The sequence below is a fragment of the Mycteria americana genome, chromosome 4 (genome assembly GCF_035582795.1).
Source record: "Mycteria americana isolate JAX WOST 10 ecotype Jacksonville Zoo and Gardens chromosome 4, USCA_MyAme_1.0, whole genome shotgun sequence".
NCBI classification, from domain to species: Eukaryota; Metazoa; Chordata; class Aves; order Ciconiiformes; family Ciconiidae; genus Mycteria; species Mycteria americana.
In genome coordinates, this window is record NC_134368.1 from 41,961,913 (window position 1) to 41,980,718 (window position 18,806).

Genomic DNA, 18,806 nt, shown 5'->3' on the forward strand with positions numbered 1-18,806 from the left:
TCCGCGGTGACGTCACTTCCAGCAACAACAGCAAACGTCAAACCTGCCGGGCAGGAGACGGGGCGGTGGCAGCTTCCCTGCGCGCCGGAGGGACCTCCCTGGTTCCCACCACCTCTCCCCGCCGCCGAAGGCTGCTCAGCCCCTTCCTGCCCGGCGCGGCTCACGCACCGACTCGGGCCGGGCTCGTCGCGGCGGCGGTTAGGACCCCAGCTCGCACAGGTACGGGCCGCCGCGGGTTTCCTCAGCGGGGCAGGCGGGTGCGGACGGACGGGCGGCGCATCCAATCAAGAGCCGGGGCCGTTGGGGTGGCCCAATGGCGCGCGGGGGCGGCACCCGTGGGACCAGGCCCGCCGGTGTCCGCCGAGCGGGGGGCGGCCGTGCCCCGGCCTGCCCCGGCCGAGGTCCTGCCTGCTCTTTGCGGGGAGAAGTGTGACTCGGTGAGGCGCCGGGGAGGTGGCGGGCAGGGCGGCTACGGAGCTCCTCGGGAGGCGGGAGGGCAGCCGCGGCCCTCGGCGGAGGGGGCTCCCTGGGGCGCTCCCGTCAGGTGGGGCGGCCTTGGGCGTGAGGGACTGGCTGTGCCTCTGGAACGGCCAGCGTAATTGTCTGGAGTCAGGTTGGAAAGGCTCTGGCGTTAGGGGGATCAGCAGGCCTCGGTTACGAATGCAGGTGCGATGAACGAAGCTTCAGCTTCGATAACATCAAAGGAAGGAACATTTTCCTGTTAGGATAATTGTGGTCGTAAAGCACCAGCTGTAGGGCTCGGTTACCATGAAGTGGAGGGGAGGGCGTTTATATCGAGAGTGTGTGTTGTGTTTTATTTAATAAAGCAGAGGCCAGTACCAATACAGCATTAAACTATCTTGCATTTAGCTTTTAGTATCCTGTCATGCTTTTCAATACTGCAAAAGAATTTATTATGCAATAGCAAAGTAACATGAAGAAGACATGATTAAAATTGTCTGATATCTATCAGAGTCTGATTTCAGAGCCAGAGAAGATCAGCAATTTATAAACAAGGTTGATGTTGGTTTTACTGTGATAGTTATTACAGCCAAGCTATCAAGATGTTTCAGTTATTAGATAAAGTTACATAATTGGAAGTTCGGAAACATACATTTGAGTGAAACATGCATTGAATCTGGAGATTGAAAATGTATGTTCAAAATAATTTAAAAATATAGTTCTGGACACCATTACTTAAAGGGCTTTGTAATAACAATGAGTTTACTCATCTTGTTTTATGAATGAGTTCTCAAAGCATTCATCCTGGATTACTACAAAGTTGAAAGTAATTACGTGATGGGGAAAATAAGATGTGATCTAACAAATGGCATATAAGCTGTTGAATAGCTACACACATATTAAAGCTTGTGGATTTCCAGCAGCTGGTTCTAGAATGGTTTAAATTGTGTCTCACTTTGTTTCTTCTCTGAAATGTCTTCACTTGGTACTTAAAATAGCAAATGCATAGTATTTATCATTTTTTACATTAAAAAATACTTTTTAAAAAGTCTGCAGTGGTATCTTCTGTATGAGTGCGTTATAAGAAGGCTAGTTTCTTGAATGACATGGTATTGTTTTTTTCTGTCTTGGAGCCACTTCTAGTGCTAAATAATTTAGAAGTGATTATGCTGTTGGTGATGTATAGCAATTAGCTTTTGTGTGGGGACAAAAACCCTGTGAGCGCCAACAAGAACTGTTGATATTCTTGTTAGCTCGGTATTCCTCAACAGAATGTATTTTGTGAACAGGAACTTCTAGCTAAATATTGCAGTACAGGTACTAAACTAGCAACTAAAATGTGGATATTTGATTTAGGGCTTAGTAGGAAAACTGGGTCCTCTGTGACCACTACCAAATTCTTTACAAATAGTGCATATAGAATGGAAAGATAATATGACTTTGAAGAGGTTTGAAAGCTATTATAAAATTGCCAGATGCTTGCCTGATAGCATAAAGTTCACTTGTTAATTGACTGGGGACAGCCTTTCTATGAACTGTTTCTGATAATGCTGCTGGTCTTTCTCTCTTGTGTTTCTGGTGTATTATGATTATGAAACTTGTCACAATATGATTCCTAATGATCTTCAGAGCCTTGAATCTCCTGTTACTCCTTTTTTTTTTTCTTTTATTTAAGCTGTGCCCAAATAATTAGTATTTAATAGTATTTGGCTTTTTTATCATTTTGTTTAGAGTCAATGCTATATTTTCAGGCAGATCTTATTTTTTTTTTTTCATGAAGAGCTACACTGAGGAAGTGTGCAGATTATATTTGAGTTACATCTACCTGTGTATGTATACATTTACCTCTTTCAAAACCCTAAATTTTTTACATAATTGAATGGAAAAGTCATTATTATTCAGTCATTCAGACCATCTGGTATCTTCCAAGAGTGAACACAGCCTCTAAATTTGGCATCTGCATGTTTGAAAGTGTAATGCCTTGTTGGCAGTATTCAATTTACTCACAGGGCTAAGGTCAAGAACTGGTTGAAGCCTCCCAAGATATTTAGAGATATCTGTTTACTAAGTACTGTACTTAAGTAATTAACAAGCTCATATACAGTGCCTAGCAAAATGGGAACTTTATCTTAATTGAATCCTCTAGCACGGTGATAGTAGCCCTTTTTGAAATGTTGTATTTGCTCAGAAATATTCCTCATCTGCTCTTTTCATCCCTTAGGAAAGTCTCCCCTCCTCCTTCCAGCCCTTGGCTGTTACTGCCCACCCACACAAACTCTTTTTTAGCTTGATTCTTCACTGCACATCACTGTATGCTTTAACTGCTCAGCAGGGGCAATAGCAGCAGCAGCTGGAGTTGGAGCGGCAGGCGACTTGATGGGTTTATGTTTGTAGTCCCAAATGCCAGTTCTGGCACACCTACCACCGATTCATTTAATAGTTCTTGATTTTATTGTAACAGCGCTTGGTGATCCTCCTTTGGGATGAAGGTTAGTAACTTCCTTCCCCTTGGAGAGATTTAGTTGCTCAAAAACAGAAAAAGGTGACACTGAGCAACTGCAGCTCTGGGAATGTCTCTTTAAAAAAAGTTGCTACCTCTTATTTTAATCGAGCTAGGCAATGAAAAACAAAGGCAGAGTTCTTCATCTTGTGAAGAAATAGGTTTTATTTACAGCTAGAAGTTTCCTAAATTAATTGCAAACACTAGCATGAATTACCAAGGCCCACTTCATCAGACTGCTCATCCTTGTGTTGCCACTTTTTAAATGGCAGGTTGTGGTATAGCTTCCTCTTGTGAAGCAACTTTACTGGTAGCCCTGAGGATTTTTAAAAATTTTATGCTGGTCTCAAGAAAATGAGAATACCTTCTTTATGCATATATTCTTGCAGCCAATTGTATATCCTATTTATGGTGTGTCTTAGTAAGCTTTTTTTTTTAAAACTTGCCTGATAATTTATAGCAGTTGGTCATGGTTTAACCTGCCTCTATATGATAAAAAATTAAGCCAAGTATATAACTGTACAAGAAATGAGAATAAAAATAATGATGAATTTACGTAAAATCTTGCGTATTACTAAATTGAATATAATACATGTGACTACAGTTTCTTCACAACTGTGGCCTTATCTAGAAATGAATTATTGAACTTCCCCTGAATGGAAACTTATGTAGATAACTGCTTCACCAGCCAGTTGAACCTGTCTTTTGTCTACTTCCATCTTGGTTATGCTTTTTTTCCTGTAATTTTTCTAATTTCTCCATTTTTCTCCCATAATCACTTGTTGCATCCATGGCTTGTTTCTTTCTGCTTATGTAGAACAGTTTCCATTCATGTCTAACCTTTAACAGTTTTAAAGCCCCATTTTTAATTCCCTGTGCTAATAGAATATAAATAATTTCAAATACATGTGAGATCCTACCAGACCAGGCCATAAGTGTTTCTTTCTTGAAAGTCAGCATCAGGAATCTGCAGATTCCTAGTATGATCACTTTAGTGATTTGTCATCATAGCAAAGGTTGAAAAATAAGATAGATCACCATGTATACACTACTTGTGATGGGATTAAGACAACATTCCCATACTGCATTAGTATGATTTATTGTACTTTAATTTTCCCTCTTGGTAGATACTGATGGTTACTGAAATTTGAGTTGTGGCATTCAGAAATCTTGATAACTGACTAACATTCAGGATCTGTTCTTTTTATTACCATCTGCAGCAAAGTTTGACAAAAAATAACAAACACGGTGATAAGTGAGATAGAGAAACCTTATCATGAAGTTTTTGTGCTACTGTGCAAGAAAGCTTGAAAAGATATTTTGGGTGCTCAGAAACAAGAATCTAAATCCTTAATGCATTATCATTGAAGTCATTACAGTTTGTCTTAATGTCAGTCACAGTCTAATTTTGTGCGGTACCCACTACTCAGGACATTTTTGTTTCTCCTTACATTTTATAGCACTTCATTGACTGTAAATAAGCTATTTTTATTTATTTTTAAAGGAACTCTGAAGATAATAATTCCAAATGTTCTGATGGTTAAGGCTTCTTAACTTGCATAGGACATAATGTTTGGTACTGTTTGCAGAAGCTTAGTGTTAATTTTGTAACTCTTCAAGCATAGAAATTTTTTAAAAACTAGGGGTTTTATGTTTTTTTTTTTTCAGTATTTATTCAGTTGCTCCATTGGAGACAGATTACATAGTCAGCATAACTTTGACAAAACTCACTTTTTTTCCTATTCAGATCAGTCCTACAATTTTATTTTTCCAGTGTGTGCTGAGTCTGTCTTACAAATATTTATAAATAGCTGTCAACATTTAATTTGGATTTTATGTCCAGCAGGCTCGCAGATGGGTCAGGGACTCTGGAGAGTTGCTAGGAACCAACAACTGCAACACCAAGGATACAGTGGACAAGGCTATCTTACCAGAGAACATGGTAGGAGGATAGCTACTAACAATGTTTCCAATACAAGCCATCGCAAACAAGCCCAAGGAGGCATTGACATCTACCACCTGTTGAAGACAAGAAAATCTAAAGAACAAGAAGGATTCATTAACCTGGAAATGCTGCCACCAGAGCTTAGTTTTACCATTTTGTCATACCTGAATGCAACTGATCTCTGTCTAGCTTCATGTGTCTGGCAGGATCTTGCTAATGATGAGCTTCTCTGGCAAGGGTAAGCAAAAAAAAAAAAAAAAGTGTCAGCTGGACATAGTAAAAATAATTATTAGATTTTAAATTTGTCTCAACATGTGCTTTTTGTCATTCTAACCTTCACAAAGGTTTCCTGAGTTAAATGAGGTTTGACATAGGGGAAACGTGAATATAGTTTAAAAATGTGTTATTCTGGATTTCTAATTCAGGTATTAGTGGAGATTACTACATACACAAGTGTGCTTGGTACAAGTATACATGTGTATTACTACACACCTGTTGTTTGATATAACATGGGGAAAAAAACAGGGACTTGTCTTCACTTCTGTATTAGCTCAAAGCACATCTCAAATGTTTGTATTATTACTTCTCTGAACTTCAAACTAGTATCTAGCTTGAGCAAACAAGCCTATTTAGCTGAAGCTCCAGGTAGAAAGGGATGAGAACTCATCTTAGTAGATGAGTTCTACTTAGAGCAACTTAAGCGTATGTTTTTTGGAAGATGGTGAGGGAAGTGGGAGAGAAAAGGTCAGTTCTGCAAATGTGTCAAGTGGAAATTCTGCAGTCTAACAGTTGAAACACATTTATATAACATATGTAGAGTTTGTATGTCCAGGAAATAAATAAAGGAACATTCTATCAAATAAAATAGTATAAGATCAAAATTTAATTAAAAATATTTTCTCTGATATTTGGTGTTTCACAACACTAGGAAAGACTCATGAAATCATACTTATCTTTAGAGTAGATGGTCAGCAGAACTTGAATCTTCTTTCACAACATATTCTTACCTCTTAAGTTAACAGACAGTAAGTAGTATTACTGTAATAGCCGGGTGGTTGTTCAGAGCCTGTTTCTTTTCTTTTCATTGTGCTCTACATCTCTTCTTTCCTTGTATATTTCTTTACCCCTCTGCATTTGAATTAAGCAGCTTCCTTTCCTATCATGCTTTATGAACTCAGCAATAGGATAATGCAATTACAACTTCTTAGTCACATTTGTTCTGCTGTTGAGGGCTGTTGTCTTGGCAGGAAACAGGAATTCTAGTGAAGATCCTGCTAAGCTTCTAAGTTTATCTATATCAAATAGTTTGGCAGGTGAGTAAGTATGCATTGTATTGTACTTGGTTCTTGGTATCAAAACCACACTAAATACAAATAAATTCCTTGGACCAAAGCTTGAAGATACTAGAGCTTCTTAATTGTATGCAGTATATATTCTTAACATACGGGGTGGGGGGGGAATAGATATTTTCCTCGGAGTTCATCCTGGGAAATAGCTCAATCATTTAGTGAAATCTTCCCAAATAGTACTCAGTTCAAAGTATGCACTTTGGTAGTGAAAATGTGTTCTGATGTAGCAAATTAATAAAAATCTCAAATTGCATAATCTCTGTAGACATGTTAGTCTTAGTATTCCACCTGTATTGGATGTGTTTGAGTTTAGGCTTTGGCAAGTGCTGTGGATGCAGTTCCAAACTCAGTCCAAATAAGTCCCGGGTTCCTGAACTGAAAACAACGTCTCTCCCATGTCCTCAAGTCCTCATGTCCTCATGACCTGCTGGGTCCTAAGTGTTGTGTCTAGTTATTTACAAAACAGATGTGTTGAAGCAGAGCTACTAATTCAATAAGGAATCTAGATAACAATTGGAGTGCCTAGAAAGTGAAAGTTCAAGGGAATTTCAGATAGTGTCATCAAGGAGACTGAGATGAGGGACAGAAACCAGTGAAACTGAGATATGGAGTCAGGGTGGGATAGAAGGGAAAGCAACTGAGAAGTGATGGAAGGTATAGAGGGATGGGACTGGATCAAATAATTAGGAGCGGTCAAGACTGGAAAAATGACAGTCAGATGGAAGAGGACAGATGGGGAAAGCAGTGAGCTAATGGCATAATTTTGTGCAGATGTGGTGTCCCACTCACTGCACAACTGGGGCACAGGAAAAGAAACACAATTTTTTAAACTGTCATACTGCTGCAGGAGAACAACTTGTCACAGTTATCCAGTGTTCAGATACTAGGAGTGCCAGAGGTCTCAGCTGTGAGGATGTCGTTATGATGCCACCTGCTGGGACATGTTTTGAGATTGCACTCAAATATACCAAAACCTGTGTGAGAAGAAAACAATAATCTTATAAATGAAGACTTTAGCAACACACATGCAAAAGGCTTAATAACTGTTACAAGCAACCTATTTCTAACTTTTCGTATAGTTTGAGTATTTGGCTTTGCGGTGTTGATTACATTTTGCTTCTGTAAAATACATGAAATACAGAAAAGAATTTTGATAATAGACTAATTCTATTTTCATAGGTTGTGCAAATCCACTTGGGGTCACTGTTCTATATACAATAAGAATCCACCTCTAGGATTTTCTTTTAGAAAATTGTATATGCAGCTAGATGAGGGCAGTCTCACCTTTAATGCCAACCCTGATGAGGTAAGTGAACTGTTGCTGACCGTAATAAACAGTTAAAATAATTGTGATTGTTGTTTTATAATTATAGCCATATTAAAAGCCAAGTTTTAATAGGTGCTTGTTTTACTGTAGAAATGGTTAATACTAAGGTACAGCCCTATCCTGATCTTTATTTGCATATGGTACCTGTGCACATCATTTACATGGCTTGCCTCTTAAGTGATCTGTACAGCGGTCTGACCTATGGATGCCAGAAATTCATAACCACGTATTGATTTAGGAATGAGGCAGAGATCCTAACTGAAGAGACAATGGTGAATTTAAAAAGGATAATAATACGCTTACATAAATTAAAATGCTAAAATGCTTCTGCAGAGTATGAGTATGATCCTACTTCAGTTAAAGCAGGATGAGGTATAAAGTAACACCAATTACTTCTATGACTGTTATAGATTCTTGTAAGGGATTTTAAAATATTTCTCTGTCAAGGAGCAAATCTTGAAATATGATGAAAAAGATGTACTGCTAAACTATCCTAAAGATCAGTTTCATCTGATTTCTGTGGATGTTTGTTATGCACAAACATAATCTTTATAGTACATAATAACATATATTTATTTTCAAAAAATACCCCATGTCAACCTACAAGCTTTCCACTTATTAATTCATGTAACTGACTGAAAAAGTCAGTTTCTGCTTTTGCTCTGTCACCTTTCAAAGAAGAAAAGAGTTTGAGAGTAGGCAGCATTTGCCTGGGAGATATGCAGTTAATGCCCAAGTGACAGAGAGAGTCTTTTGTGTACAAAACCAGACTCCTGCTTCATGTTTCCTAGGAAAAGAAGGTACTGAACAAAAAGTAGTATTAACTTCCTGCATGTATTTATACATACACAAGGAAGTGGTAATTGAATAAATCCAAAGTAGGAAAAGGACTAAGAGACATGAAAAGATATACTTCTAGGAGCCAATAGTTCACTCTGCTGGTATGATACAGAAAACATGAACTTGTGACCACGGTGTGAAATAAATAAAGCAGTCGTATGAATCATTACAATAATGTGATTTTGTTTAAATTCTTGCTTTATCTCATATTCTGCTTGATAAAGAAACCCACTACTTTTATTAGTCACAAATTACAGTATTTTGTAATTTCTCTGGTAGAGCTCTGCCTTGAACTGTGATACGCAGTGCTGAGACGTCTTATCAGCACCTTGCCACTTGAGTGATTAGCATTGATTTTCAGCAGGCTTGTAGTGAATTTAGTAATAAATGTAAAGCTTTTCAAATGAAATGCAGTATTTAGGTAACTTAAATGTATTTTCAGGAATATATCAAGTTTTAATGGGTAACAGCTTTGTCCACCCAAATTTTTCTTTGTCTTTCAATTTGTTTTAACATAATTTTTCCCTTACTGTCTTAGTTTATAATATGCTGTTACATTCCAACCTAATTTAAAGTAATCTTGGTAGGTTTAAAGCATTTAGAGCCTTCATAAAAGGCACTGAATAAAAAAATTGTTATTTTTAAAGGAAATTAAGATCTACAAATTAGAGCTACCTTATAGTATACCTAAATTAGGTATTAAATTTATTATGCTACACTTACTTCTTCTGGGTTCATTATGGTTACATTGTACAGTAGTCGTACAGTCTGCTTCAGGCCTAGTGAGAGACGAGAACCTCATGATATCTCCTAAGGGCTTCTGTTCCTCTCTCCCTGTGGAGCACCATAGCCTGGTAGGAATCATTCAGGGCCTGAGTTTCAGGAGAATTCACAAATACTATTGCTTTTATTGTTTACGACTGTGATATTGGCAGAATTATTATTATAAGGACACTGTGACTGGAATACATGATATAACATTCCACTATTACAAATTGCGTCTCCGAATTTCCTGCCAAACTCTGCTTTACATTTGATAACAGACCTGATCAAATTACTATAAAAATAGGAATACTTACAGCCACAGGAGCAAGATTCTCCAAAGGACACCGCCCATGTCATGAAAATGGGTAACCAGGCTCCACAGCAACAGCTCCAGAGCTAGCGGTGGCTCACGGGGTAGGGAAGAGCATCTACACACTTTGTGGTAGGATTCTCTGGTTAGCCATTGTTGTGTGCATGGTGTTGTGATATCTGCTGTAATTTAATGTATTGATTGTGTGCATGAGCTTGCATAATTCATAGCAGGTGGTCACATTCTGCTGAAAGGATGTGCCTAATCACATTACATGTAATCTGAAAAAAAAAAATCTCCAGTGCATGTTTGGTTTCTCATTATTTTTTTGTTTGTTGTTTTTTTGTTTTTTTCATATGGCAGCACCATTGTAGCCAAGATTTTGGAACTTGGTTTTTGTTTCTTTAGGGAGAGGGGGTGGTTTAGTGTTAGTAGTAACACTTGAATATGAATATTACATTGTTTAATCTGCCTATATGGTCTCTGCTGTATTTTATTCTAAGTGTATGTGAAATGTTTCTCATGCAGTGCTCATTTCATATCTCATATGCTTATGACTCAGAATTTGTAAGCAACCAGAAGTTATTTCCCACTGTTTTGTATACTGTTTCTAACTCCCCACAAAATATTTTGTCAAGTTTATTACATGGAGCTATGCTATGTAGTTAAAATTGGAACTGAAGGTGGAAAAGAGAATCTTTGGTCAGGAAAGAAGATCTAATTTTTGTTTCATTCTTAATGATAATGATTCTAACTTATTCTGTTTAATAGCATTTATTTTTTATGGAGATTTTTTCTATTGGAATCTGGACTGCACCGAAACTCTCAGACTTTAATGAGGTCAGGATTTCCTCTATGTAGCATAATAACAATAAAGTGCAGTAAGACAATGCTTATACTAAGCCTGGCTTTCCACTCTTCTGATTGCCTCATTCATTACCAACTGCCCTTAGTTTTTGCCAGGGACATCAGTTGTCTGGCCTTTTCTTGATTATAAATTAATTGTTAGTCACTTGCATAAAGCTCCCTTACCTGACTTTTGATTACAGATAGTCTAGAAGATGGAATATTTACTGTGCTCTATATTTCTAACCAAATTTTTTGAAAACTTGTCCTATTTCATAGTGATGTACTAAGCAAGCCAATTTTGAGATGCATTTTTGATTTATCTGTCCTAAGAATATTAAAAGTATGTGTATGTTGTAGAGGGAAGAAGTTCTTTTGTGTGATTTATCTAAAAAGTTGGAATGGATCAGACAGCTGAAACATTTTGAAAACTACATTAAAGTTAGAGAACTTTAATATTGTAAATTATTATTTATGGATTCTGTGTAACATGAAAAATTTTTCTACGTTCTACTTGTGATTTCTGCCATCATAAATGTGTATCACTGAGACTGTATTTTAAAGACATACAGTGAAAGATACACTGTTTCAAATGTATGTTGTATATTGTGTCCACATTTGTAACTTGATTTGTAACTTAGGAAAAGAATCTTAAAAACTGCTGCTAGAAAATATAACATCAGTACCATGCATTTTGTTCCAGAAGACGCACCACGACATATAGTAAGATATTGCATTTCCCTAGAAAAATGGGAATAATAATACCATACATGTCTAATTATTATTTACTAATAATGGTAGTGTTACCTAGAAGCCCCAATTAGAAATTGAGGCCCTACTATGCCAGAAACTGTGTATACAGAACAAAATGACAGTCACTGCCCCCAAAGAATTTATCTAAATAATTAAGCTAGTATTTAAACTTGAATTCCTGTATGTCTTCAGCTTTTATTTAAGAAGGTTTAATTTGGTTGGTGATCAAAATTGGGTTTTTTTTACTATAGTACAGACTAGAAAGAAATCAGCATTTTCTGTTGATACTTATGTAATCCTACCAAAATGTAAAAGCATATAACTCACAGAATTATAAATCACCTAAAAATGTTAATATGCTACTAGTGATTTCCTTAGTCACCTTTTAAAACTATTTAAGCTAAACAAATATAGCATGTGTACAACCATTTATGTGACATTTGAAATTTCAAATATTAAGTGAAATTTGTCTTCATTCACAAATACATTTGTCATATATTTTCCTGCACTACTTTTAAATGCACATTAGGTAAAAAGCTTCATTGTCTCCCAGCTCTGACTTTGCAAACAATTCCATTTAAATATTATACATGACTTCTCTTTTTATGTGTAGAAAAATACTGATTCCAAAATTTCTATGCCATTGACTTAGAATATGTCTGGTTTGTTTTGTATGCATATCTAAACAGAGATGTCAAAGGCAACTACAAAAGTTTTAATGTTGATGGCTGTACTGAAATGTTCTGAAAGTACTCTTAGCAGAGAAGAAAATCAATGCAGAAATGAAACCAATGCTGAAAAAGAAAGCTTTTCAATTTTAGATATCCTGTATGGACATAAATGAGTGGAAGGGCTCTTGGGAACAGGTAGAAAGCAAGCTAGGAGTGTCAGTGCTGTAACAGAACAGGTTGGTAAAACAAGCGTGGTGTGACTGGAAAAAAAGGAGCAACTGTAAAAAATGACATACTGAAATACAACAAATGGCTTTTGTTGTTACTATTAGTCTATAGTTATGATTGTTATTTGCATACATAATTTAGATCAACACTTTCATACATTAAGATTTTATCCAGAGCTGTCTGAAATTCAGTGGTAACATTCTTGCCACAAAGACAAGGTATCCTTAGGGCATCTTTCCTAATTCTCTAACGCTAAGAACATTATAGTGACAAGCGGGCTCCTCATGTAAGTTAGGCAGACACAGAGCTACTGGAAGTCTTGGCTGTTGTACTGTTCACCTGACTACTTTTCCACTAAATCAGAATTAGAAGAACATACTGTGTGTGCTCATCCTGCAGTCTTTCCTAAGTGTTAAAAAGACCTCTTCAGAGCTGGTAGATAGTGGCACAGATCTGCCTACCTGACTTCAGTCAAATGTTTCCTAAAAGAATCACCAGATGACTGATAAATAATCTTAGCATAGATTTTAATAGTGTGTGGAACTACTTATTTCAGCTAGTATACCTGCCACAAGTGACCATTTTAGCTACCAAAAGTGATTTATTTGAAGTGTGGGTTCTGAGAGGGATTCCAGGCAGTGTTTACAGTGTTACAAAAAGCAGATTCAATGACATGCCGTAAATCTTGTAAATAAATTTCATTTGCTCTGAGCCAAAATTTAAGAACTTTAAAGAGAAATCAGGTTTCTATTGTTGAAAAGTATTTGTGGTTGCTTAGGAAGAAATAAAAAGCAACTAAAATGATGGCATGTGCTGAAGTATATTTTATTTATACCCTGTTTATTTGTGAAGGAGATGAGGAAAATGAATAACAAGACTGCAGAGAAAGATATTGTCAAACATTATATGTGGTGGGGGGAGAGAGAGGGAATTAGAGACAGGGAATAAAAATGCTTTGCAAAGTCTTGGTAGCCTATCAGGTAAAGATCCTACAATGAGTTGAAATCTAGTGCATGAAAGAAATTACGGCATTTACTGTCACAGAGAAACCAACCCATTGTCTGTCTTAAAGAAGGTGTTATTTTCATCCTGCCTCATCTATGACGTGCCAGGTATTTTCTGGATATGTTGCAGAAGTGTTTGTTAAAAAATTGCAGCAGGAATACTACTGAGAGTTCCTCACCAGGCTTCAGTTTGTATTACCTTAAGCAAATACGTGTTACTGAAGCAAATGCATAAGTCTCATTAAGTCAGGATATATGTAAAGGAGATGTTCTGCTGCTAGTCTTGTATAAATTGCCAAAATGTTTGAGGAATTAATATGCAACTGATGTTTATTTTGATCTCCCATTTTTAGTTTCTTATTTAGCTCTAATTCAAGAAAGTACTTAACTTTATGTTGTCCATCTATATTATGGACAAACTTAAATAAGATCTGATTTGGACTTAAATGCAAGCTTGTAGTGCAGTACGTTTCATTATGGTCCCAAATAAAGATTCTTCTTAAAATCAGGGCCTAAAATTGCTAGGATTTTTTTTTTGTCTTACCTGTATAAAACCTTTATATTTTTATTTATTTTATAAACTATTATTTTTAAAAAAAGTATGCTGATTAACTGCTATTTTCTATAAATATATAAGCAAAAATTATGGACTGGTAAAAACAGCTAGATAATATTACAGGTATTTGTTGCCTTTTCACTTGTGTTACTGATATCTTAAGCATATATTCTAATTCCTTTTTTGCTTGATATAACTGAGACCTTGCTTTACTAATCCACTTCCTAAAACAACTTTCCAAACCTGCACTCAGTCCTTTATTTCTTTTTTAAGCAAAATTGAAGAGCACTGGGAAGTTAGTTTATACGCTGAATGACAGGTTGCCCCTACATCTTTATAGATGTAATGTAAACTAAAAGGGGCAGACTTACAAAATATTGTCAAGTCTGATATCAGAAGATTTATGAAAAAAGATTTCAGAAGTATTTTAAAGGTGATTTAGGTTGTGGCCTTGGTACATTATCCTATGCAGAAATGCATTGTCCTACGCATTTTACATTATTTCAACGTTATGGTATAGTCAAGAGATACTGTACTTAAGTATTGTAACACTTCTTTGTAACAAATGCTCAGAACCACTCCCAGCCCCTGCCAAGGTGAATTGAAACTAGTTGGTTAGTTATTCTCAGGTTTAGATTTTTTTTAATTTAAAAATGGGAATGTTTTTAAAATCCATTAGGTTGGATTTGATTTCTGAGATCATAAGGAAAATAGTTTCATGCTTTGGGATATTTCAATGAACAGAAAGAATCCAGAATACCACTGAAATATTTTTAAATTACATTTGGCATGTGTATTCTATAAGAAATGTGTGCTTGGCAAAGTGTGGAAAATTCTGGAAATCATAATATGAATATAAAATATACACAATTGTCCTATCTTTTTAAACTTTTTTTTATGTTAGGCACAGTGTTCTTATGTGTATGCATATGTTGATATTTACTTATGCTTTGAAATCAGCGTGCTTGTGTTTATTTGCATTATTACACATTTAAACAAATGCATTTAATGCATCTATTTGAATGTGATACATCATATACATGTGAGATCATTAATGTTTTAATGAAAGATATTAAAGACTAAACACATTATGGCTAAGATTTTCTTATTTACAAAAGTTATGAAATTAAAAGTTATGGTCCCCGCAGCATTTTAAATACAAGTATAAAAGTGTGAAAACCAAAATACTGGTCTACACTGTAAAGAAATTATTAAAGAACCATCATGCTCGTTATGGGGTTCATAACTTTAAATTTCCTACTGTGAGCATATGTAAAATCTCAACCATAACAATAAATTGTTTCTTTGCATTTGATTTATAATTTTAGAGTGTATTGTGCATGTTGAAATGTGATTTAGAGGAAGAGGAATCATTCTGAAAAACAAACCAACTAATTAGTAGGATTATGTTCCTACATTGCCACGTACAATACTTGTTGCTAAACACATTATGAAGATTAAACATATTTATACGTACATGTATTTTATCTCAGGGAGTCAACTACTTTATGTCCAAGGGCATACTAGATGATTCGCCAAAAGAAATAGCTAAGTTTATCTTTTGCACAAGAACACTAAATTGGAAGAAGCTGAGAATCTACCTTGATGAAAGGTAATTTGAATTTCTCTTGAGACATTTCCTATCATTTTCAATGTACGGCACCATTCAACAATATTTTTCTTGTATTTATGTAATCTTAAAGATGTAAAAATGCAAGAGAATGCAACTAAGTAATGCTGCTGCTAAATCTGAACAGTTATTCAGTTCCAGTATTTATGTGACAATAACACTTTATAAGATCCCCTGAAAATACCACCTATAACTAGTAAATCTCACATCCTGTGCTTTTTCTGCATTTTTGCAGTTTTGGGCATAACTCGTTTTGAAGTTATAGTGAGCACTTAAACTGCACAGGATAATCTTTGTGCTGTATAACATTCAGATTTTATAGATATTTTGCTGCTTTCTTTGAGTTAAGGTTTCTTTTTTTCCTATCTAGTATGGGTGTTAATCAGAAAAAGCAGTTATCACTTTGCCAAGTGATGATAGCTTTTTAACTGATGTTGAATCATCTAACCATTATTTGGTTGTCTGATATTTCTCAAATGGAAGTCACACCCGCCTCCTAAGATGCAATAGAGCATCCTCTTGGAGACAGCATGGGCTGCAGTAGGGAACACTCTCCCTGCTGTAGCATGCTCTCCTACCTCCACAATGCTTTCTCTTGCCCTCCAGGATACCTTCAGGTTGGGGTAGTGCAATATCAGGAAAGAGGAGCACCAACACGTTCAAGTGAAGTTGAAAGAGGAGGAGAATAATAACTGGACCTTAAATAGGAAGAGCAGAGGGACAGCAGCGCTTCTAGCAGGAATCCTCTCCTGCTTCTCATCCTCCTCAGCCTGTACCACTAAAGGAATAAAAGGAGTCATTCTGTAGTGTTATCACCACTGACAGTCCTGTACTGTAAAACTTTAGATTATCATTTTTTTTGGCAATAGAAAAAAAAATACAAAACTGTTTAACGGATGAGATTGCAAGTTAATATTGGCAACCCCTACTGCCACTCATCTTCCCTTTGTAAACAGTGTAATCAGGCACTAAAAATAAAAACTAGTTTTCTAAATGTTGAAACTCCCCTCTTAGTAGTGAAATGTTTAATAGAAAGAGAAACATACGAGAATATTCTTTGGTTCACTTCAAATTTGCTTCCAAATTTCCTTCAGATGTCTTTTGCACATCTGTTAATGTAGGCTAGTCTGAATCCTTTAGACGTTTCTGTGTTCGGTGGACAATGCTTGAGAGCATTGCATCCTGATGGACTTAGACTTTAAAGGGGTTCCGTGAGCAAATTTTATCTAACTTAAGCCTGGTTTTAACAAGTCAGTCCTGCAACAGCTTCTGTAGAACCTGTAGACAGCTTCTACTTAGGCACCAAAATGTGTGACACACGTGAATCTATTCCCTTTACTGTCTTTTTTAATGGCTTTGTCAGGCAGTTTAAAGGAAGAGAAGCCTCTATGTAGACTATGATTGAATATGCATATAAAGAAACTTAGAATTCTGATTAATGTGTATTTTTATAGTATTTGGCTACTATTGTGTCTGAAGAACATGTGTTTATATTATCTTTGTGCTGTTAGTGATAATTGTTGTTCAGCAAAAAACAAAGCTCAAACTATTTTAAAGCTTTCACTTTTATTTTTAAAACCTACATTTTCATATTTATAAACAGTTAAAAGAAACTTCTCTAATTATGTGGGATTTTTTTCTACCAGGCGAGATGTTTTGGATGACCTTGTGACGCTGCACAACTTCAGAAATCAGTTCTTGCCAAATGCACTGAGAGAGTTCTTCAGACACATTCATGCTCCTGAGGAGCGCGGGGAGTACCTTGAGACTCTCATAACAAAGTTCTCTCACAGATTCTGTGCTTGTAACCCTGATTTGATGAGAGAGCTTGGCCTTAGCCCTGGTAAGCAAAAAAGAGCTTTGATTCAGTGGATCAGTCTTCATATTTCTGGATGATGCTACTGTTTATGATAGTTTTAAAATCAGCACCTAAACAAGTATTTCTGAAAGGACAAACGTGGTTTGGGAGGGTTCAGTGTACAGGCATCATCCCACTCAGGTTGAAAAAAAACCAAAAATAACATACAGATTCTTTTCTTAGACCTAGCTGATAAGTGGGTTTTATTTTCATGTTACCTTCACTTTTGTCTGTGCTTAAGCTCTGTACTGTCTCTAAGTTCCCTCTTGCAAAGACTTACACACTTAACATTTTACCTTGTGGATAGTCCCACAGAAATGAGAGGGAATTTGGGGCCTCACTCAAGTTAACAAGCATTTCTAATTGATTGGGGGGGAGCCAGTTTTCAGCAGTGGGACTGCTTACATATATAAAGATAAGCTTTAGCAGGATGTTGGCCTTAGTTTACAAAAACTTCAAGAATCTGTTTAAATGAATGTGCATAAAGCCCTTAGTGACTTTTGGATAATGTAGAAATATTAAGAGATTTGTAAATGCTCAATTGGCAATGTGCTGACATTACTACTTTGAAAATTGCTATATTACATTTTATTTCACTGGGATACCCTTTTGAGTTGTTATAAATGTGTGTGTATATATATATAATTATAAGCCCAGATGATGAAGACCATAAGGTTCTTGGACAGGGAACAATATTTTTAATGATCACAGTTTCCTTTTTAAAATTTGCTTATTTATTCTCTCTTGTCTAGATGCAGTTTATGTACTGTGTTACTCTTTGATTCTGCTTTCCATTGATCTAACAAGCCCTCACGTGAAGAACAAAATGTCAAAGAGGGAATTCATCCGAAATACACGACGAGCTGCACAGAATATTAGTGAAGATTTTGTAGGGCACCTTTACGACAACATCTACCTTATTGGCCATGTGGCTGCCTAAAAGCACAATTTGCTAGCACTTAAAATTTGTAATTTTCAAAAACTACATCAATTTAAGAAATTAATTATTTTGTAGAGATGGGGGTTATTTTAGTGCTGGTCATTCTAACCTCTGTATGCAATCAAAGTTTGTGTGTGTAAGTGTGTGTATGTGTAAACTACCTTTTCTATCTATTTACTGTGGGAACAGAAGGATTTGGAGATTTGTTTTTCATATTTTTTTTTTAGTTTTGCACAAAACAATGCCATTAGTCTGACACAGCCATTTACGAATGTTAAACTGACATTACAGTCTAAGCTGACAAAGTGGTGAATTTGTGCATTAGATCTGCTTGAAACTTTAATAAGTTCATTCTTTTTAGAATACCATGTAATGTGTATATATTTAACTAAAGAGATTTATAATCATAATTATTTTATTGTAAAATATTTTAACTAAAATTTCTCCTTTTATCTCTTAAAATAGTGTTGTACTTCTTTCTTTTGCATTTTTTTTACAATGCTGACTACCTCAGATACATGTTAGAGAAACATTGGTCTGGATACTACAATAAAGTTTATTCTAGAGGATGACAGAACACTTGTAAAATATCTAAGCTGATATTTAATGCTATATTGACTAACTTGAATTAGCGTATTGCCAATCTGCTATTCACTCAATTTTCAAGATTACAACCTCTATTTTAGATCAGCCCTGATGTCCTACAGGGATAGCCTAGGGAGATCATGCGGTTTACATAGAGAGAGCTAACCTGTGTTGCAGACACTAGTTACTGGGGACATAAGACAACTACAATAATCTATTCGGTACGGTAAGCAAGGA

General features: G+C 36.1%; 1 protein-coding gene across 4 annotated transcripts; it reads left to right on the top strand.

Annotated features, from left to right (window-relative positions):
• Positions 1 to 35: 35 nt before the first annotated feature.
• Positions 36 to 18,563, top strand: FBXO8 (F-box protein 8). Of its 4 annotated transcripts, none has more exons than XM_075500299.1 (6): positions 36 to 219; positions 4,806 to 5,145; positions 7,436 to 7,562; positions 15,050 to 15,168; positions 16,833 to 17,029; positions 17,797 to 18,563. In XM_075500299.1, exons 2-6 carry the CDS (start codon positions 4,817 to 4,819, stop codon positions 17,982 to 17,984), a joined length of 960 nt encoding a protein of 319 aa, XP_075356414.1. In that variant the 5' UTR covers positions 36 to 219; positions 4,806 to 4,816; the 3' UTR covers positions 17,985 to 18,563. The 4 variants fall into 4 exon arrangements, with proteins under 4 accessions (XP_075356414.1, XP_075356415.1, XP_075356417.1 ...); XM_075500300.1 differs by having other exon boundaries at positions 4,809 to 5,145; XM_075500302.1 differs by lacking the exon at positions 36 to 219 and adding an exon at positions 328 to 437 and having other exon boundaries at positions 4,809 to 5,145.
• Positions 18,564 to 18,806: the final 243 nt, after the last annotated feature.